This window comes from Fringilla coelebs (genome assembly GCF_963513975.1).
Source record: "Fringilla coelebs genome assembly, chromosome: 24".
Taxonomy (NCBI): Eukaryota; Metazoa; Chordata; class Aves; order Passeriformes; family Fringillidae; genus Fringilla; species Fringilla coelebs.
Genome location: NC_140050.1, coordinates 3,309,657 through 3,332,049, shown reverse-complemented (window position 1 = coordinate 3,332,049; position 22,393 = coordinate 3,309,657). Strand labels below are relative to the sequence as shown.

Below are 22,393 nucleotides of genomic sequence, written 5' to 3'. Positions count from 1 at the left end.
CTTGTCTTCCCTGCTTTAACCCTGGATCCTGTCACTGGTGCAGGGAGGCACTTCACCTCTCCCTTCTTCTGCCCACAATCAGCCACAGAGGATGGCTGTGACCAAGAGGATCCCCCCGAGGCTGCTGGGCACTGCCCAGGCTCCCCAGGGAATGGTGCCAAGGCTGCCAGAGCTGCAGGAGCTCTCAGGGCTGCTCAGGGTGGGGGTGTTGGGGTGGCTGTGCAGGGACAGGGGCTGCACTGATGATCCCCGTGGCTCCTTTCCAACTGAGGACATTCTATGGTTCTGTGATACTTGGTAAAACCTAAAGAGGCTCTTTAGAAGTTAAAACCCAGCTTTAATCACCCCTCACTCAACACAGGCTCAGGGCCATTGTGAGGTTCCTCGCACAGCCCTGCTGAGGGGCTGTGCCTGTTTGTGGGAGCAGCGTTGGCACAGGCTGGGATTTAGAGCCCTGGTGTGACTCACATTTCAGGCCATGTTCACACTGTGTTGTGGAAGAGATGAAAAAATGTCTTTCCCAATGCATTTGCCTTCCAGGGACTGATGTGCAAGATCATCTCAGCAAAGAGCTTTAGTACTCTATTTGCTACAGCAGAAGTGGAAGCGCAGGTGTTTTCAGTATCATTTCACTGACAGAGCAAAGCAGGTGTTCAGTGTTGGGTGCTCCAGTCCATGAACTGGGAGGGGGCATCAATTCTGCTTTTCCCTCCCACATCTGTGTTTAGGAGAATAATTACCAAAATGCCACCAGTGGATTTTATTTTTAACCAAGTTTTGAAATGAAGAGTGAAGAACCAATTGGTGGTGAGGTCGGGATGTGTCTTTTCAGCAGTTTGGGATTTGTGGTGGTTTCCCTGCGCTGTCGGCTGGGGCGTTCCTGTGGGTGGGCAGGTGCAGGTGCCCTTTGTGCCGGGATTTCAGTGTGGCCTCACAGGACACTTCCCGTATTTGGTTTTTCTGTGGCTGTGGGGAGATTCCCCCCTAAAAATCCGAGTCTCCCCAAGTGGGGCAGTTCCAGATGTGTGGAAAGCAGGAGTGGGAGCAGATCTCCATCAAACTAGCAGGATTTTGGGTTTGGCATAGCTGGAGTTGTGCCAGTGCTAGTGAGTCCCCGGCTCCTCTCCGCCCGCCCAGGAGCTCTGTGTCTGCAATCCCGGCATTGAAAAATTCCTCTCTTCCCTGACATTTGAATACTTCCTCTAATTTATGTTTTTAATCTCCAGCCAAGCCCCGCCGCGCCGGTGGGAAGCACAGTTCGCTAATCCTGCGCTTCCCGGAGCGCGTTCCGTGCGCTGGGCGAGGCGGAGGCGCCGGGCGGCTCCCGTGGGCTGGGGCAGGCGGCGACAGGCAGGGCCAGGCGGTGTCCCAGCCCTGCCACCTGCTGCCCTGCTGGCCCAGGCTGTGTCCCAGCCCTGCCACCTCCTGCCCCGCTGGCCCGGGGGCTGCAGAGCTGCGCGGGTTTGGGTCGGCACGGCCGGGGATGGATGTTTGGGGAACCACTGCGGGCAACGCGTGGAGCTCAGACCAAGCCGAAAGCAGCCGCAGGTGGGGAGTGGGGACAGGAGGAGGTCAGAAACTCCCCCAAGGTGAGGGCAGCAGCGCTAGGGAAGAGGAGCGGGGTCGGGGAGCCCTTGCAGACGCTCTGAACGCCACCGAGCTGGCAGCACCGGAGGGTGAAGGCGGGACCGGGGCAGGTCCTGCCCCGGTGCCCACGGAGTGCTGTGTCAGCAGCCGCGCACCGCGTGCTGCCGCCAGCCCGGGCCGGGGCGTCTCGGCAGCACCGGGCGGCTCCAGCATGAACAAATACCTGCAGTGTTTATCGACCCCGGGCAGCTCAGGTAACTCTTTCTGAGGTTTTTGGCGTCCTGCTTCCTGAGGTGGAGGTTTGGGGGGTGCGGCTGGGAAGGAGCAGCTGGAGAGAAGCGACTTCTCCAGGGCGGCTTTCACGTGGTCGCCATTCATTTAGGAGGAGACCTGAGTCCGGGGTCACCTGCCTCTGGAATATCTGTGCTGTGCAAAAAGCCCACATTGGCTTTGGAGGGTTTGGTTTACGAGGGTTTTCATTCTCCTGTGGAATTTTGGGTTTTTATTGAAGAGAGGACTGTGCTTGCGTGTTGGGTTGTGTGGTTAAAAGTGGGTCTGGGGCTGCAGGTGTCCAAGACCTAAAGGAGCTGCAGAGTTTTAATTCCAGCTTTTGAATTGTTTAAAGCCAGACAGGATTTAAAAACAGTTGAAGTTTTGCTTTTAGCTTTTCATACATCACAGCTGAAGTCTTTTAATGTAATACACCTTGAAAGGTGTTTAGGTTTTAACTTTGTTTTTCTGGTGTCCAGTTGTGACTAAATTGAAAAAGTTGGGTTTTGGTTTTTGTGGGGTTTTTTTCCCTTTTTTCTTGTCTTAGGCAGGAATTTTCCCCCCACACTAGTTAAAGAGTCAGACAGGTGTTGTTGAGAAGATAACTTATCTGGAGCATGCCAGAGAAAGGCTGGGAAATTAAAGGGCTGGTTGGTGTTGCTGCTTGTGACTGTGCTGGTTGGTAAGTTTTCAAAATGAAGTTGAATGGAGAGAAGTCACCAGAATACTTGAAATATTTTTTTTTTTCTTTGAAAAGACTTGTTTTGCTAATTGTATTTTTGAGTAAATCCTTACTTTTATTACACAGGAGATATGGAAATGGTGTCTGGGCTTTTTCTCAGAGGGAAAAACCAAGTCTCTGTTAAGTTTGTTTTGGTTTTTTTTCCCCAAACAGAATTTAAACTTCTGTATTTTGAGGAGTAACTTTATAGCTAAAATGAGAGAAAGAATGGAAAGTTCTCCAAAGAACCCAAACACTGAATATCCAGATTTTCAAATGCTGAGACTCCTTCCAGCCTGTGCATGACAGGCTGTGGGGTCAGGGTGTGTTTTGGGTGCCAGTCTTTGTCCTTTGCCTGTCCTGGCCAATCCAGCCAGTTGGGATTCTCACAGTCTTTGTAAGTTATGGGAGAAATGTGTCAGTGGTGTGATTTCCTCTTAAGAAAATGTCTCACAGACCTTGATGCTGTTCTCCAGCAGAGTGGGTGGGACTGTCAGTGATTCTGGGCATAGAGGGATGGCAGTGATGGGTTGGTGTGGGCCAGGTCATCCTGTCCTGGCTTTTGCATCCCTGGATTGGGGTGGTGTTGCTGTGTGAGGCAGTGACAGCCCCAGGTGTCCTTGTGAGGACTCCCTGTGAGGCCACCAAGAGGGTGAAGCTGCCATGCTCAGTGGCTTGAGGACCTTTCAGATTCTTGTTTTGTTGCACCAGAGACAAAACTGTATGTGAGAAATGATACTCACTTCCAAAAATGTAAAAGGTTTATTAATAACTTACAAAAATACAGCAGGAGACTGAATAGAGAAAATATTACAGCACCTGGAGGAGAGGATTTTTCTCCCCACGTGCTCACCCACACAATGGAGGTTTTGCCTTTTAACCCTTTGGCCCCTCCCAGAGTTCTGTCCTTTGGCTCCTTCTTTGCTGTCCAGTGGTGGAGTTCACTTCCTTAAATCCTGATTGGAGGCCAGGTGCTGCCAGAGTAACAATCTCACCCTCCCAAATGTCCCAAACCCAGGCCAGCCCTGATAACAGCACAAGGGGTAAAACACAACTGTAAATCTATAAACTTCTCTTAACATATATGCAGGATATTTGCCTTTCAGTTGTGAGAGTCAACTAGTGCACAAAGTTGTGTTGCCTTGAATAGGAGATGGATGCTGCATCCCAGGTTGTTTCTGTCTGAGCTGCTTTGTGGGATGTGCCCTGATGAATTTCCTGCTGAGTCGTTCCCTGATAACACTTCCAGCTTTGGAAGGACACTGGGGCTGCTCTGGCTGAATGAACCCCCTTGGGCAGGTCCCTGTCTCTGGAGATCAGGAGCTTGGACAAGAGCAGGAGGGACAGGACACAGGGAATGGCTGCCAGTGCCAGAGGGCAGGGCTGGATGGGATCTTGGGCAGGAATTGTTCCCTGGCAGGGTGGGCAGGCCCTGGCACAGGGTGCCCAGAGCAGCTGTGGCTGCCCCTGGATCCCTGGCAGTGCCCAAGGCCAGGCTGGGCAGGGCTGGGAGCAGCCTGGGACAGTGGGAGGTGTCCAAGAACAAGATGGGCTTTGAGGTCCCTTCCAACCCAAACCATTCCATGATTTCTTGCTGGGCACTGCCTGCCCTCAGTCTGGGAGAGCTGAGCTGAGGATACAGCTCAGAGTACAGTTCAGAGGTGCTGTCTGGCTGCTCTTGTCCCTCAGTGTGGCCCCTGGGGTTCAGCCCGTGGGGACAGGTGGCCCCGCTGGCCACAACACCTGGAGAAACCAGCACTGCCCTGCAGGGCTAAAAATACCTTGGGGTGAGAGATGACTGTTCAGACTGTTTTTCAGTCTTGCTAATATCAGACTTTCTTTTCTCATGTTTGCATCCTTTTTTCCATTAAAGAAATTTCTGTAGAGGTTCATGATGTACTTTGAGGCTGTGGCACTAAATACCTCCCCTGGAGGAACAAATCCAAGGAGTGGGGTGCACAGGGATTCTTCTACCTCTAATGCCTCTCAAACCTTGCTTCCTGGTGTTCCTTGACCAACACAAGGTTATCTCTGCTTTTAACACCTAATTTTATAATTAGATTTACTTTTCAAAAACACAAAAAAGGAACAAAACAAATCCTTGGACTAGTGTTGAATTTGAAGAAACATTTCTCTTAGCTCCCCTTCCCTGCCCTCCTAACCCATTTCCTCTGGATGATTATTTGAAATGTACTATTTTAAATCTCAGTGTTAATTATTTCCAAGTGGTTGGATATTATTGTTAAATTAATTGTTGGAAATTTGTTTTGGGTCCTGGCGAATGAGCTCTGTGCCAAAACCTGCCATTTCTTGTGTGCTCTTTAATTCTGAAGAGTAGCAGAACTCAGGCTGCTGGTAAAACCTCCCTGAAACATTCTGTTCTTGATGCACCACTGTCACTTCTGTGAAGTGTTAAATGCAAAGCTCAGAATGATTTTCCAGTGGTGATAATTTTTCTGCAGTCACAGAGGTTGTCCCTTTGCTGAGTGCTGGCACTGTAAACAAAGTGAGCCCTTAAGCCAACAAAGCTGTTCCGATGACGTGAAATAAAAATGCCTTTATTTTTTCCTTTTCCAAAGTGTCTCCAAACAGCTTTCACCTTCCCCACCTCCACATGAATGCACCTTTTGTTGCCAGCTGCAGATGACCCAAGGCAATGGGTTCCTTCAGCAGCAGCAACAGGGCTTGAAAATCAAAAAGAGCTGTAAGATCATTGTGTCCAGCAGTCGGCCCGGCCACCGTGGTCACCGCTAAACCGTGTCCCCAGGTGCCACATGCACATGGTTTTTGAGCACTTGCAGGGACAGGGACTCCATCAGTGCCCTGGCTGCCTGTGCCAATGTTTGACAACCCTTTCTGTGAAGAAATGTTCCCAATTTCCAGTCTAAACCTCCCCTGGCCCAGCCTGAGGCCGTTCCCTCTGCTCCTGTCCCTGTTCTGGGAGCAGAGCCCGACCCCTGGGCTGTCCCTCCTGTCAGGAGCTGTGCAGAGCCACAAGGTCCCCTCTGAGCCTCCTCTGCTCCAGGCTGAGCCCCTTCCCAGCTCCCTCAGCCCCTCCTGGTGCTCCAGACCCTTCCCCAGCTCCATTCCCTCCCCTGGACATGCTCCAGCCCCTCAGTGTCCTTCTTGTGGGTTCACTACAAGAAATGTTCAACGTCTTCTGACCCGTGCTGGTCCCTCTGCAGCTTGGCCAGCAAAGCCTTTTGTTTGGAATTCCTAATTGCTGTAAATTTGAAAGTTTCTAATTTTTGCAGCCTTTTTGTCTGGCAGCAGCAGCTGAGTAGCTCTGTTGGATCTGGAAGAAGCAGTTGTCATCCAGTTGTCCAAAGCAGCTGTGGCTGCTGCATCCCTGCAAGTGTCCAAGGTTGGATGGGGCTTGGGGCAGCCTGGGACAGTGGAAGGTGTCCCTGCCCGTGGCAGGGTGGCACTGGGTGAGCTTTAAGGTCCCTTCCAACCCAAACCAATCTGGGATTCTGTCTCCCACATGCATTCTAGAGCTGGAGTCCTTTTCCAAAACCTGCAGGTTTGCATCATCATTACAGCTCACCCACATTTGGGCTATTCTGTATTTAAAGCATCTCAGCTATGTGCTGTGGTAGGCTTGGACAGAAAAAAGAAAGACTTTTCTCTGGAATGATTCACTGTAAAATAAGTTTTACCTTCACACAGGTGACCTTGTCCTCCCACTCTTCTTTAATGTCAGCTTTGTTTACTGCCCTTGCCTGTTGCCCAAACTAGAAGGACCAGTGAGGAGTCTGGCTCAGAGAAGCTTTGTAATAATCCAGCTCCACCTTGGAACTGAGGCCTTGTGTCCCTCAATCATCCTGACAGTAGCTAGGGGAACAAACCCATCAGCCTGGTTTTTGTAGGTAGACTCCTGTTCTGTGTTTCTATATTTTCTGTGCTGCAATGGCTGATTTAAGCACAACTCAGTTGGGTGTTTTCTGAAGCAGTTCTGGTTAAATATAATGTTCACTGGGGTTATGCATAGAGACCTCTGTGTCTCTATTAATATAATAAATATAATTATTAATGATATATTAATAATATTTATCAATAACTTATTTAATATTAATAACTTGTTTTATATAATATTGATGGTAACCTCACCTTTTGTTTCTAATGTATCTGAGGTACAATAATTTATTAAAATAGTTTGTACTTTCAAAAGTGTTTAGTTCACAATCCTGCCAGGAGTTGGCATCTCAAGTCTCATTATCTTGTGATTCCTGAGGGTCAGAGCAGCCTCTGCTTTCCATCCCTCCAAAAAGAGTTCCTTCACTAGGAGTGCCTCAGTCCTGCTGCTGCAGCAGAGCAGCCACCCCAGTGCAGCTCATCCTGCACCCCTGAGTGCCCAGGTTAGTGAAGGGAAGAGGAATAAAGGAAAACATGAAGCAGACTCCTTGGAGTGTCAGGTCTCAGGGGCAGGATCCTTCCTTTCCTGGTTCCTGGGAGTGTAGTTTGGCAGCTGAAAAGCTGATTTCAAATGGCAGGTTGAACATCTCTGGTTTGGAGACTTGTGTGCTTATGTCTCATCAGATATGTATACTATGTATATATTTATATAACTAGATATAAAAGAAATATATAAATATATAGAACTATAAATAATTACAAAAATATATACTATATAAATAATCAACAAATTTCCATAAATATATAACTATAACTATAAATATATATTTATAGTTATTTCCATAAATATAAACTATAACTATATATATAACCATAAATATAAATATATTTAAAGAAATATATTTAAAATAAATATATACATTATATCAATTCTAGAAATATGATATGCTGTACATTATATTATAAAAATTATAGATATATATTTTATATAGATATAATTTATTTATATATATATCAATAAATATATAAATACATTTCTATTTATATATAAATATTTTTGTATAAATGTTATAAAATGTATATAAATGTTATATATAAAAATATATTTATATATAACAACATTTATACAAATATATATATAAATAAAAATAAAATGTTATATAAAAAATATTTTTGTAGATATGTTTTTGTATAAATTAAACCCCTCCTGCCCTGTTTTTGCTGCATTCTCTGCAGATGCCTGCTGGCCAGAGGGGATGGTGCTGATGGGCATCCTGGAGCCACTAACACAAGTCTTTCATGGCCAAGCAGCCTTTGATCAGCAGTGCTGGAGAATCCATCAGGCCTCCCCCACTTGCACAGAGCTCTTTCCCTGCCCTGTCTCACAGCCTGTGGCATGTCCTGAGGTTATAATGTGTGTTTTCATCATTCCAGCCACAGAAAATGTGCCAGGAGTTTTGTGCTAGAGATAAGGCAGCAGCCACTCTGCTTTCCCTGATCCTGATATATTTAAAATTGTTTGGTTTTCTGCATGTACAAGATGGCTTTTGTTTGGTTAGGTTTGTTGCCCTTTTTTTGGCAAGTCTCTAGATCCACACTCTGTGTTCTCTGTTTGCAGGCCATCTGATATTTGCCCTTCATGAATTATCAGCCTTTTAGCTGTTCCCTTCAAATATTTGTGCTGAATTTTAGGTCTCAATCCAGATTTAGAGAGTAGTAGCTGACTCCTGCAGGCTTCAGTACACTGGTGCTTTCTGCCAGTGTGGAGCTGATGTTTCACACCATGAAACAGCTCAGGGATGAGCTGTCTGCTCCTTCTCTGATATTCTTAGGCTGATATTATCCCTAACACTTCTGATAATCTGTACATAGCCTTGCCTTGATGCTGCTGCTGTTTACACATGGGTTTGTTCATGTTTTTGCCTTGTTGCCTGCTTTTCTTCAAGGTTTCTAAGCAGGAATTGCTCTGTCCCTGATTTGTCACCTGCTCCCTCCCTGTGTCCCAGGGAGGAGCACACCCTGGGTTTGGGAACACTCTTTGTGTCATCATTACAGCTCTCTGCAATAGCTGGAGGGGAACTGGTTGTAGAAATAGCACCTTGTTCCTCTTTCCCCACGTTTCTGGCTCTGAGCAGGGCTCAGGCAGGCCTGTGGATGGTGGTGACATCACTCTGCCATTGCCCAGAGTCCCTGTTCAATCAGGAGCTAATTGGTTTGGGAAAAAACCTTGCAAACCCAAAGGGATAAAAAGTATTTTCTGAAATTGCTGCCTTTATTTTAACCCAGCCTCTTTCATTCTGCTTCCTTGGGGGCCAGTTCTGCCAAATGCTAGAGAGATCCTTTTCCTGTTGCCAAAGGAAGCTTTGCATTTATGTAGCCTCTCTAAAATACCCCAAACCTACCCCTGCCTCCCCCCAAAAAACCCCAAACCCCTCAGTCCTATGAGAATGATAGAAACAGCTCTTTTAACACTGTCTCTTTCTGACTGTTACAAGAAATTCTCTCATCCCTCTTAGACCTGAGAAGTTTTCAATTTTCTGTTTTCTGTCTCCTTGCTTTTTGTTTGGTTCTTATACATATCCATGTTGGAGATCCAGTTTTGTAATGTCCTTGTAGCAGAGAAGAAAAAGCTCCTCTGGAATGTCAGCATCCAGAGAGGCTGTGATAAAACAAGGATTGAAAATGGTTCAGAGTCAAAAAGCAGCTGGTACTGTTCCTGAAGCTTCTGTCATTGTTAAGAGTCCTGGAATGATGTGGGTTGGGAGAGACTTTAAAAATCATCCAGTGCCACCCCCCACCATGGGCAGGGATAACTTCCACCATCCCAGGGTGCTCCAAGCCCCCTCCAGCCTGACCTGGAACACTTCCATGGATCCAGGGGCATCCTCTCTGATCTTCCACACCATCAGCTCCATGCAGGCTCTGGCATCCTCACTGGAGTCGTGTCCTTCCACTGGGGACACAAACACAGTGGCACTGACCCCTCTCAGCTCAGGGAGCACTGACCCCTGCCCAGCTCAGCTCAGGGAGCTCCCCAGGCAGAGCCAGCTCCTCCCTGGCCCTGCAGCCACAGCCACACCTGGGAGCACCCTGAGCCACAGCTGGGGATTGAAAGAATTCCACAGAATCACAGAATGGTTTGGGGTTTGTTCAAGCTCATCCAGTGCCACCCCTGCCATGGCAGGGACACCTCCCCCTGTGCCAGGCTGCTCCCAGCCCTGTCCAGCCTGGCCTTGGGCACTGCCAGGGATCCAGGGGCAGCCACAGCTGCTCTGGGCACCCTGTGCCAGGGCCTGCCCACCCTGCCAGGGAACAATTCCTGCCCAAGATCCCATCCAGCCCTGCCCTCTGGCACTGGCAGCCATTCCCTGTGTCCTGTCCCTCCATCCTTGTCCCCAGTCCCTCTGCAGCTCTCCTGGAGCCCCTCCAGGCCCTGCCAGGGGCTCTGAGGTGTCCCTGGAGCCTTCTCTTGTCCAGGCTGGATGTGGAAGAGAGGCCATCAAAGGGACTATTCTGGAAAGGGGAGTGTGGAAAAGGGAGATGTTTGGGATCTTCAGTGTTCTTGTCTTGGTGGTTGCTCTGAGTGGTTGTGTTGCCTGTTGTAGTTTTTCCTTCCTACCAGCAGCTCTCAGTTTGTCAGTCCAGATCAGAGTGGTTTTCCTGCAGCTGTCATGAGAATCACTGAGCCTTGAGGAGTACTGGGGGCTTTTTGTGGGCTTTAGGTGTTGGCACTGGGAAGTGAGAACCTAATCCACAGTTTCTCTCTGGAATCCTCTTCCCTCCTTGGTGGCTGCATTGAATTTAGCAGATAGTTCTGTTTCTGTGCACAGTCAGCTCCCCTTGGGCCTAATAGAGTGATTATTCATTGGTGCCCTGAAGAATATTTAATTTAGAGAGCTTTTCCATGAGTCTTAAAAGCACTTTGTTAACAGATCTTTAGTCCTGGGAGTAAGTTTTACAATCTGGTTTAGTCTAGGCCAGAGATCATCACTGGCTTTTGGTATCCTACATGTATTTATTCTGTGGTGCAAGACTGTGGCTTTTGGTTGTGCCATTCAGTGTTGGGGTTTGATCAGAGCAGACCCTAAAAAGACCTAATTTTAAATTTTTCTTGAATTGCTGGCATTAAATGATTTTTTTTCTCTTTCCAGAGCGAGGCTATGATCCTTACAACCCCGAGCTGCCCAGGCCCTCACTGGAGGTGGAGGATGGCTTTCTGGCTGACATTACAGATGTCACACCTGGAATTCTGGAGCTGGAGCTGGTCAACAAGGCCATTGAGGCAGTGAAGAACGAAGTGGAGAGGGAGCAAAAGAAGTACGAGGAGCTGCTGGAAACCACGAAGGAGTTTGGTGCTTCAGAGGGCTCCTCACTCATTTCAAACACACCTGTGTCAGCTGCTGGGCCTCAGAATGATTCCTTTGCCTCCTTGGAGTATAATCCAGGGAGCTACAACTTCAGTAATAACTCAGACTACAACCCTACTCCTCTGGCTGCTGCTGGCCGCTCCAGTAAATACACTCTGGATTCCTCCCGCTCCAAAGGGAGCTCCCTGGAGTATGTCCCCAAGGCTGTGGTGCAGAATAAAAAATACAGCAGCACTGTCACTAACAACAAATATGTGATTGATGACTCCAAACCTTCCACAGACTTGGAATATGACCCTCTTTCCAATTACTCTGCCAGGCTGTTGGGCAAAGCCACAACCAAGGGGTCCAAAAGGGACAGGGCCTCGGATTATGAGGACTCCTACTCTCCATCACGGAAGAAGCTCTGCGAAGATCCCGATGATGATGAGGTGTTGGCCAGGTTCTCCTCCTCTGAAGATGAGGCTGAGGTGGAATATAAAGCAGCTTCTGGTAGTTCACCCTCAAAAGCTGGTTCTGAGAGTGAGTCAAATGAGTTCTCCAGCAAAGAGCAGAGCACAAAATTGGATGGCTCTGCTTCCCAGGAGAGCAAAGAAGCAGCACAGCACAGGGACGAGCTTCCAAATTCACAAAAAAACCTTGCCAAGAACTCATCAGACAAGAACTCAAAGGCAGCGAAGTTGTGTTCTGGTAAGAACAACAAAGAAATTGAAAATAAAAACAAGGACTCTAAAGACAAAACAAAAAAGAAGAAAACTGATGTTAGTAAAGCACCAGGCCTTAGTGAGGCTGGGAAGAAGGAGAAAAATAAAAATGCAGACAAAGACAAAGTGCCCAAGAAAGAAGAAAAATTAAAAACGAAAAGTGAAGAGAAAAACTGCAAAGACAAAAGCATCAAAGTAAAAACAGATGGGAACTTGAAGAAACCTGAAAAACAGAAGTCAGAAAAAGTGGATGGGTGTAAGAAAGAAAAATCCAAGAGCAGCACCAGCCGTTCAGGGAAAAGCAAGAGCGAGGGTGTCACCAAGGGCACAGAGAAAGTGGGGAGCAGCAAGAAGGATCCACAGAGCAAAACAGCTGATGTGAAAAATGGCAAGGAAAGCTCTGGTCGGAAAACCAAGGAGAAAGGGACCAAGAGCTCCCTGGAGCGAAAGAAGGACAAGGTCAGTTGTGCAGGACAAGGAGACCCCAAGAAGGGTCGGAAGCAGCAGAGTTTGAGCCACGTGGACCTGTTTGGAGATGAGAGTGGAGATGAGGATGACAAAGGCCGGCCCTTGTCCTCCTCGTTGCTCGATGTGAGCTCGGACTTGGATGGGGCTGACTCTGGCTCAGCCTCTGACAGTGACAAGGACAGGACAAAGAAAGCGAAGCGCTCCAAGTTGTCCAAGTCCTCGTCATCTTCCTCAACATCTGATGACATTGATTATTCCATCCTGGAGAAAGATGTGGACTTTGAGTCAGATCCCATGGAGGAGTGTCTCAGGATCTTTAATGAATCTAAAGATGTGAAAACTGAAGACAAGGGAAGGCTGGGCAAACAGGTAATGCTGGGTTGGGGTTGTTGGTTCTCTCCCCTCCAAAGGTGGAAGGATTCTGATTTGGTTTAGTGGTGCTGCTTATCTCAAGTAGCTGAAGAGGGAGACTCCATGTGTTGGAAGAATCTCTTCCTTGTCATGACTGAGTGCCTGGAAGTGTTTGCACCTGAATTTACCTGCTGGCTTGAAAGCTACTGTGAAATGCAAGAGTTCAGTCCCCTCTTGTGTGGGAGGCTTTCAGGGTTATCAATTACTTCTGTCTCCACCTGGCCTGAGAACCTTGGGGGTGTGGATTGCAGGAGAAAAGGCTGCAGGGACTCAGTTTGTGGGTTTCAAAGCCAGTCTGAGATTGCCAGCCTGGGCACTGCCTTCTTGTTGCAGCAGAGTTTAAGGAACATGGGGGCAGGTAGAACCTGGACAGGGTGTTGGTGCAAGTAAGTCCAGTATTTCTCAGACACTTTGGATACTCCCCAAATTCATCTTTCCTATTCTAAATGCATACTACAGGTAGGTAGTTCCTCAGGATCTCTGGATACCTTATGGGTGGTGCAAGCAAGAAATAGAAGGTAAAATTTCTTCCAATGGTACCAGAGGCTTCAGACTAAGGAGATAAAAAAGACAGTATTTACATAACAAGTAGATAATTGAAGGGCACATAATCTGTAGAAGGAATTACTGATCAGGTAATTCAGAAAGTGCTGAACCAGGGGCTGCCACTCACAGCCAACAGTTAATTGTGGCCTGCAGTGACAAAGCTCAGCTGTTAGCAGCCACATGTGGCTCCTTTGCATCTCTGTGCTGAGGTTTGGTTTCCTGCTCCTTGGGGAGGGAGGCTCACTGCAGCACAGGGATCCTTCTTTAGGACATGGGTGTCTGTGGGTGGGATTGGTCATGGGGCATTTTTTTTTGTTTATGGAATGATTTCCAGATGGACCCACTGTGCTTTGACACTGGCCAAACACCAGGCACCCATGGAAGTCACTCACTTGCCCTCCCCTGCTACAGCTGCACAGAGGAGAGAAAAAATTCAAACCAAGGGTTCATGAGTTGACATAAGAACCAGGAGAGAACACTCTAAGGGCAAAACAGGCTCAACTTAGCGGTACAAAGTGAGTTTATTGCTAACAAAATCAAAGGAGTATAATGAGAAGTAAAATAAGCCCTTAAAACACCTTTTCCCACCCCAGCCTCTCCCTCCTTCCCACTGACAGTGCAGGGAGAGAGGGTGTGGGGATTGGTCTGTTCATCAGTGAGATTTTCTTCCACTGCTCTGGGAGAGGAGTCCTTCCCCTGTGAGGCTGTGGGGTCCCTCCCAGGGGAGACAGCTCTTTGTGAATTTCTCCAATGTGGGTCCAGTGTCATGAGCAGCAGCCCTACAGCACCTGCTGCAATGTGAGTCCCCTCCATGGGCACACAGCCCTCCCAAAACTGCTGCAGTGTGAGTCCCTTCCACGGGCACACAGCCCTCCCAAAACTGCTGCAGTGTGAGTCCCTTCCATGGGCACACAGCCCTCCCAAAACTGCTGCAGTGTGAGTCCCTTCCATGGGCACACAGCCCTTCCATGGGCACACAGCCCTCCGTGGGCACACAGCCCTCCATGGGCACACAGCCCTCCCAAAACTGCTGCAGTGTGAGTCTCTTCCATGGGCACACAGCCCTCCCAAAACTGCTGTGGCATGGGTGCAGTCCTCCAAGGCCAGGCTGCTCCAGCCTGGAAGCAGGGCCCCTCTTCTCTGGCTCTCCCACTGGATCACAGCCTCTTCCAGGCATCCACTGCTCCAGCATGGGCACCTCACCCATGGGCTATGGGTGGATCTCTGCATCCCCCATGGGCTGCACGTGGATCTCTGGATCCCCATGGGCTGTGGGTGGACATTTGCATCCTCTGTGGACCCCCGTGGGCTCAGAGTGGATCTCTGCATCCCCTATGGATCCCCACAGGCTGCAGGGCACAGCTGCTTCACCATGGTCATCATCAGGACCTGCAGAGGAATCTCAGCTCTGGTGCCTGGAGCACCTTCTGCCCCTCCTTCTCCACTGACCTTGGTGTCTCCATGTTGTTTCCCTCACATGTTCTCACCTCCTCTTTAGCTGGAATTAAAACTGCATGCCTCACTTTATTTTGATTTTCTTCTTAAATCTGTTATCACAGAGGTGTTACCATCTCCTCTAATTGGTCCAGCCTTGACCAGCAGCCTGTCCACCTTCAGAGTCATCAGGGATTGACTCTGCTGGCCATGGTGGAAGCTTCCAGCAGCTTCTCACAGAAGGCCCCTCTGTGCCTCCCCCCACTACCAAACACCAGGCCATGCAAAACCAGCACAACCCCGTGTTGTTTGGGCTCAGTAATGTGCCAGGGCTTGGCATGGAGCTCAGGGAAAGGTTCTTCCCCCCGAGGCTGCTGGGCACTGCCCAGGCTCCCCAGGGAATGGTGCCAAGGCTGCCAGAGCTGCAGGAGCTCTCAGGGCTGCTCAGGGTGGGGGTGTTGGGGTGGCTGTGCAGGGACAGGGGCTGCACTGATCCTCCCTGAGGGTCCCTCCCAGCTCAGGCTACTCCAGGATTCTGTGATTGCAGGAGCTGCCTGTGGGCAGTGCAGTGTGTTTCTGCCTGGGAGAGTTGCACTGTGAGAGTTTATTAGGGTGTAAGTGAATTAACAGACTCTGGGGTTCCAGGGGAGCCAAGTGATTCAGGGTGAGGCGCTCATCCAGAATGGCCATGTGGTGATGAACACAGGCTTGTCCCAAGTGGTCCCTGAGCTCCTCCCTAAATCCAGCCTTGGCTCTGTTGCTGAATTTCAGTGATTGTCAGGCTCATGTCAGAGTTTTGCCAGGAGCTGTTTTGAGAAACTGAAAACAAGATTGTCTGGAGAGCAGCTGGAGTTTTGAGAAAGAAACTTGTGAAGTGTTTTTTATCAATTAACAACTGAGTCGAATTTCAAGCAGACTTCCAAGTGGCTCTCCTTGTCCAGGAGCAGCTCTGAGGGGTCAGCTTGGAGTAGCTTTGGCTGGAGAGATGCTTCTGCTTCCTGCTGAGTTTCTGAATGTGACCTGGACTGTGTCACCAGAGTCTTCCTGCAGTGACAGCTGTGGCTGAACCTGCAGAAAATGTTTCCCTAAGTGTGGGGTGAGGGCATTGTGGTGAGGGCAGGTGTCAGCACCTGCCCAGGGCAGAATGAGTCAGTTCCCAACTTCTTAAAAAAACCAGCCCATCTCAAACCCCCTGGACTCTGAAAATGCCATGGGAGGTGAGGAGTGTGAGTGGCTGCCAGGGGAGGGCTGGTCAAGGCTCCTGGGGCAGGTAAGGCTGATCCTGCCCCGTGCCAGCTCACGGAGCTGCTGCTGGGGTGGGAATGTCCTGCTGCTGTTCCTTGGCTTCCTTGGTGGCTCCTGGGCTCACAACAAAGTTCTTGTCACTGGCCCAGCAGCTGGCCACGTGTTCTCACCTGTCCTCTAAGAGGTTAACCCAAAAGGAGACTTTCCACATCTCTGTCTTGTGAGGGATCTTCAAGTCTGTTCTCTTGTTCTTTTGTTTTCCAGCCATCCAAAGAGGAAGCAAATGAAGAAAAGACAGAAGATAATTTAACTACCTTGTTTCCTGGCCAAAAAAGAAGGATCTCTCATCTTGTCAAACAAGGAAATGTAAGTGCAAATTTAGAAGCAGATTAGTTTATGTTGTTCCAAGTGAGGATTTTCTGTCCTGACCCTGGAAAAGGCTGCACTCCCAGGGCCAGGCAGCAGTGTGAGAGCTGTTTGTGCTGGAATCAGTCTGTGGCAGTTTTATTTCCTCTCTTTCCAATTTCTCAAAAATCTCCCATGTTTAGGATCAGTTAAAAGTGGCAGCAAAACAATTAACCTTCCTAAAACCAAGGGTAGGCTGGGAAGAGTGAGTGGATTGTACTCTTGGTAATCCTTTGGGATAGGTTGGGGTGTTCCTTTTTCTCCAGTATAGCTTAATTTAGAGATTTCAGTAAAAATTAACTGGACACAAGGTCACTGTGTATCTGCTGGTATTTTTCTGTGCCTTGTGGATCTAAAAGATACTGCAGGAATTTGGTCAGATGTTTCAAACCATTACCTTACATCTGCTCTGAATCAGCCAAGATCTCAGCAGGATTTGTTCAGATACTCTTCTTTCCCAGTTGTACAAATACAGAGGAGAAAAATTAAAACAAAACAAAGCAAAAAAAAAAAAAAAAACAACAAAGAAGAAGCAAAAATTTCTGATTTTTTCATTTCTTTCTCCCTGGGATTTTAATTCCTGTTTTCTCTGAGGGTTTAATGTGTTTCCCTCCAGGTGCTGATCACAGATTAGTTTTATGTTGCAGCAGGATAAGAGTGGAGGCTTGTGCACTAATTTGAGCTGTGTAGTCCAAATTAATTGTTCTGCCTTTCCTCTCTGCCTAGGAAGGATTTTTTTGCCTTTAATAATTTGAAGCCCTGGGGTCAATACAATGGGTTTTATTTAACTACATATCTCCAGCCAGTTCATGTGGTTTGATAAGAGCCCTTTCTTCCAAAGTGGAGAGATAAGAGACTGAAGCAAATGGCTTGGAAATTCATTAACTCAAATATTTATTGCAAAGAGGCACCTTTTAGACTTGTACAAACCTTTAAATATATTTTCTTAATGTGACAGCTGATCCCAAAATGCTTTCCAAAGATGGGAGCCCCAGCCCAGGCTTTGCTTGGGCAAACAGAGCTGATCTGGTGTGCTCATCTGCCAGGGCAGCTCCAGGAGCTGCATTCTCTGCAGTATCTCAGCTCAGAGCAGCTCCCAGCTCTGCCCAGGAGGTGCTGGAACATTTCAGCTGCCACTTTTCACCTCAGAATGTGCTTTGCTGTGTCCCTCCAAGTGGAATATTTGCTCAGTCTCGCTCATGATTTATGGCTCAGGGACTGAGCAGGAGAAGGGGAGGGAACTGAGTTCAGGGTTGGTTGCCAGGGGAAATGGGGGCCAGAGGAATTGCAGGTGAGGCAGAAAATGAGTGGCCTGTGCTGCTTGGAAGTCTGTAATTATAATTTAATGTCTGACTGCACCCAGTTTGGTATCCAGAAGCTGCTGTCAGCATCAGAGGCCGGGAATGCAGGAGGTGCCAGCTTGCCCCCAGGTGTTACACTGGGCCACCCTCCTCCAAGGAGATTCCAGGAGGCAAGGCCTGTTCCTCACATTTCAAAGGATGTTAAGTAGAGGGAGAAGTTTGTACTACTGCTGCTTCTCTTGCACTTCTACTGCTTGGAAACTTCTCTCTTTGCTGACATAATTTCTGGCACTTTTCCTGCAAACCTAAATTTGGCTATCAAAGGAAGCTCGTGTGGAACCTGTTTGTGCTGTAGCAGCCAAGGCACTGAGGTGCCTCCAGGAGTGGGCAGGGACAGAGCCTGTTTGAAATTCAGAAAATCAGTTTATGTAATGCTCTGATGCCATAAATACTTCTCTGTGAGGCTTTTAAGCAGTTCCAGGGCTGCAGAGAGGTGGGAGCTGCTGTGGTGCAGAGGTGGATGCAGGTGTCCTCAGGGAGGGAGCAGTGGAGCTCAGTGTCCTGTGGCAAAGAGGAGTGGAGAATTGCTGTCACATTTTTATTGCAGTAGAAGGCAAAGTAGGCAGCACAGGGCCAGGTCTGTGTGCTAGGGCAAGGCTGAGGGTGTTGAGAGAGCCCAGGACTGGGCTGGGCACAGCCATGAGGAACATCATGCCACTGAAAGCAGCTCATGAATAGCACCTGCCCATTGAGGAACGTGCCAGTGAGCTGGGAGGCCTTCCCAGAGCATGAATCATTAATGCCATGTTTGTTAAAGGATGACTCTTAATTATTTCATTCTGGAACACACTTGGGATGTTGTCCTCTTAAAACCCTGTGCTTGCTAACAGAGGGATTGAGGAGAAGAGACCTTTGTGGGGTGAGTGGAAGGCAGGGGGTGTGGATGGAGCAGGGCAGCTGCTGGTCCTCACTGCTGTTTGTCTGTGCAGGCAGAGGCCCCGAGCAAGCCGGTGGTGCGGCCCTACCGTCCCCCCACGGCCCAGGAGGTGTGTTACCAGAGGATCCAGCTGGCTCAGCAGCAAGCAGCACAGCTGGTTGGGGCTGTTCAAAAGACCTCTCTCTGTTTGCCAGGAGAAAAGAGGAGGATTGCTCACGTGCCAAATGCAGCCCTCACCGCAGCGGCCAAGCAAAGTAAGCCAGCAGTGGGATTTGGGGTCACTGTCCTGTCCTCCCCCTGGTCAAAGGCTTTACCTTTGTGTGTGTTTACATTTCTCCTGAGCACGTGTGAAACTGTCAGGGGATGTGTAGGACTGGCCATGACTTGAATCTCTGCTGATAGTGTCCAGTGGAAGGTCTTTCCCTGAGGAATTCCACCCTGTTGTGAAAAGCAACAGGTCAGACGTGTACAGCCTGATGGGTCTCGCCCAGCTTCCCTCACTTCAGCCTCTCCTTGTTCTGTTTCTTCCTTGGATTGTGTTTGCTCTTCATTCTCTCTTCCATTTAAGCCTGGAGGGGGCAGGAGCAGGAGGGAAGTGCTAATGAAGGCTCATTGCTGTGCCTTTGTGGTGGAAGGACTCAGAGCTGACGTGTGGGGTGTCAGTGCCTCCAGCTGACAGAGTTACCTCTTTAAACTCTGCTGACTCAGTCACCCCAAAACAAACCCAAATGAGACACGTTTCCTGACAGAAGATTTCTTCATCCTTGCCTGCAAGGTGGTAAAATTGCCCAATTTGTGTCCCTTTGGAGACCTGGATTTGAGAAAATCACAGCTTGCAGTCGTGGCCTTTGATAGTGAGTTCCTTCTGGCAGCCTGGAGCCCGGTGGCAGGATTTGCACCTGAGTGTTTTGTGTTCCCTGCAGGCCTCGGGAGCAGTAAGGCCACTGCTGGTGGCAGGAGTGTCACGCCTTCCAATGACTCTGAAGCCCCCACCCTTCCTCTGAAGCCTTGCACCTTGGCTGGGATGGCTTCCAAGACCACCAGCACCATCGTGCCCAAAAGAGTAGCACATGTTCCCTCCTTACAGGTAAGGGGAATTTGAATTCTTTCCTGTCATTCCCCAGGGAGGGTGGAATGTTTGATCCTGCTGTTCCAAACTTAGCACTCCCTGAGAGTGGTGTTTTGATTATGTTGATTGAGTGGGTTTGTTCCTTCCTGTGGTTTTCCTAGATAGCATTGTATAAAAAATTAAACACTCAAGGGGTAGGGGCTTAAAAAGGTAGAAATACTTAAATGCTGCTCTGATCTCTGTGAATATTGATCACTTGTCTCCAATTTGAGCCTTCTCTTGTGCTGACTGGCCTGGGTGTGTTTGGGTCAGGGGCCTGGAACCTCCTGTGCTCAAAAGCCAGGCATGGATTCATGGCCTTCCCAGGCTCTGTGGGCCACACTGGTAGTTATGAATAATGTCCCTCTGTGACCTAGATAGTAAAATGTGAGCACTGAACTTCATGCTTCTGCTGGTGTTTAAAGAAAAGACTATTTTGTCTTTGTTAGTTGCTTTTGTTTTGTTTCTCTTTACCCCCTGGGATCTCTGCCCAGCCTTTGGGTGCCTTTGTTATGAGTTCCTAAGCAAAGTGACAGGACACAGGGAATGGCTGCCACTGCCAGAGGGCAGGGCTGGATGGGATCTTGGGCAGGAATTGTTCCCTGGGAGCAGCCTGGGACAGTGGGAGGTGTCCCTGCCATGGCAGGAGGTGGAATGGGATGATTTTTAAAGCCTTTTCCACCCAAACCATTCTGGGATTCTGTTAAGTCCCTCCTTTCCTGTTACTTGCTAAGACAACTGAGAACAGGATTCCTCCTGGAGCAGCCTGGGGATGGCATAAGGAGCTGTTTGCTGGGGGGATGGCAGAGCTGATTAGTGCCAGGACTTGATTAAAGATCCCTTTATTGATGATGGTTTGTGTCAAGATCTGTCATAACTTGCTCTGATTATTTCTAGAAGACTGGAAAGTAATTTGTTTCCTTTCTCACCCAAACTGCCACCATAGTAACGTAGAACTTGAAGCTGATTAAAAGTAAGAGAAATAACTGAGAGGATAAAATATTTAGCAGAGTTAAAGAGGTGCTTAAGGGTATAATATTATAGGTTGAGATTATGTATATTTTATGAAAAAGACCAAATCCCCTTGAACAGGACATCAAGGTGAGAATCTCCTGGGGAAAATGAGCACTTCTCACATTGAGATAGGACCAGTTGCTCCCCTTGGAACGAGCTCACATCTTCCACAGAGCTGTTTTTATTCCAGATTGCAGCAGATGGTTTGGTTTATGGATATCTCTTGGGTGGGATGAAGAACAACTGACAAAACAATTGGGTGTTTTAGAGATGAATGAACATTTTCCTCTCTGAAAAAGAGGCAAGTGTGCTGTGATGTGGGGGATAAACTGGTGTGAAATGGAAAGCTGCAGTGGTGGGTCATAGCTCAGTCCAACATGGAGCTTTTGAAGAACATGCCATTAAATTGAAGGGGTAAATCCTTTTAGGAACATCACGATTGTCATTAAAAATGGAAGAAAACCCCCAATGCAGTCAATTTGCAGGAATGCCCCAGGAAGTGGGGATGGGGTAAGTGACTGCCAGCTTGGCAGGAGGGGCCTCCTCTTCTCTCTTCAGAGCCAGAGCCAAACCTGTCTGTGGTGCCCCTGGCTTGGTGGTGTGTGCTCATGGCTCCAGTGGTGCTTGGTGCCATCCTAACCTTGCACCTCTCACTGGAGATGTCAGCATGTCCTGCTCTGGAATGCTGTGTGTGACTAATGCCACTGGAGTCCTTGGCTCCTGGCTGACTTCAGAGTGAAATGCAGCTGTTTTCTGAAGGACTTAGAGCACTGAAGGTGGTGAAGCCTCAAGTGGTATTTTTAGTACCAAAAGTGCTGCGTGTTACGTTTGGCTTTGGGCAGATTTTCAAAAAGGAAGTCACCCCATGATTAATAACAGGAAGTGGGAGAGCCTCAGAGCAACCTCCTGGAGCCTGACCAGCCTCTTTCTCTCTCTGTCTCACCTCCAGAGCACCACTTTACAGAGACCTGTTATTCCCACAGAGTTTGGTGCTAAAGTCCCAACCAACATTCGTCAGAGGTATCTCAATCTCTTCATTGATGAGTGCCTGAAATTCTGCTCCTCCTCCCAGGAAGCCTTCGACAAGGTCTGTACAGATCCCTGCTTCTCAGGAATAATGTTTGCAGCAGGGAATGACATCCTCTGCCCTGGCCAAAACCTTCTGAAATGGTGGCAAATCCAGAGAACTGAATTGCATTTATGCTTGCAGAAACTTAGGGGTGGGACCTAGATGATCTTAAGGTCCCTTCCAAGCCAAACCATTCCCCGATTCCCTGAAGAGTCCCCTATCCACAGCTGAGGAAACTGGCATTAAATATTACCAGACTGGGCAACAGCAAGTGTCATTCCAGTGGGGGCTTCCAGTAGGAAATCCCATCTTTCCCTTCATTTGGAAAGCTTGCCTGAGCCCTTTAATAACCCCAGGAGAGAATGCAGAGGAATGTGCATTGTGGTCAAAGAGCTTCTGCCCTGGTGCAGCCAGAAACACCTCCTGGAATAAAGTGCTGAGCACAGGGGAGTGTTTGGGATAGGTGTGTTTGGTTGGGAATTGAGTCCTTGCTGCTTCTGAAGGCTCTGAAGGAGACTTTTAAGGAACCATCTAGCAGTAGGGACAGTATAGTAGGATGGAGAGTAACACATTTTCTTGGGAAAGCTTGGCTGTTATTTGGGTAAATGTGGGACATTGTGTGGTGTGTTCTGAAACAAAGCAGACACCACAAGGATTTCTTTTGTGGGATTCCACCTTCCCAAGGAGTCACCATTTGCCAAAGCTCCTTTCTTTACCCATTAAGATCTTACACTGCACCAAAGTGGGGAAAACAGCCTTGCCCAGGCAGTTCCAAGAACAAGAATTACTTGGTGAAAACATGGCAAGGTTAGATATTCCTGGGAGCATGAGCAGCTCTGGAATACTTAAGCCAAGGTGGCAGCAGAATTTATACTGGGGGAAAGAGAAGGGATGATACCAATTTAAAATATGTTAAAGTTTGAAAAAAAATTTTTTTGCTAAGTAGGAAAG

General features: G+C 48.3%; 1 protein-coding gene across 1 annotated transcript in view; it reads left to right on the top strand.

The window, feature by feature from the left end:
* Positions 1 to 22,393, top strand: part of REXO1 (RNA exonuclease 1 homolog) — a 46,550-nt gene that overhangs the window by 5,233 nt on the left and 18,924 nt on the right. The window contains exons 2-6 of the mRNA XM_084221119.1: positions 10,585 to 12,341; positions 15,873 to 15,974; positions 18,304 to 18,505; positions 19,175 to 19,338; positions 21,323 to 21,460. Of these exons, the coding sequence (XP_084077245.1) occupies positions 10,585 to 12,341; positions 15,873 to 15,974; positions 18,304 to 18,505; positions 19,175 to 19,338; positions 21,323 to 21,460 (2,363 nt within the window). The remainder of the gene's footprint in view (positions 1 to 10,584; positions 12,342 to 15,872; positions 15,975 to 18,303; positions 18,506 to 19,174; positions 19,339 to 21,322; positions 21,461 to 22,393) is intronic.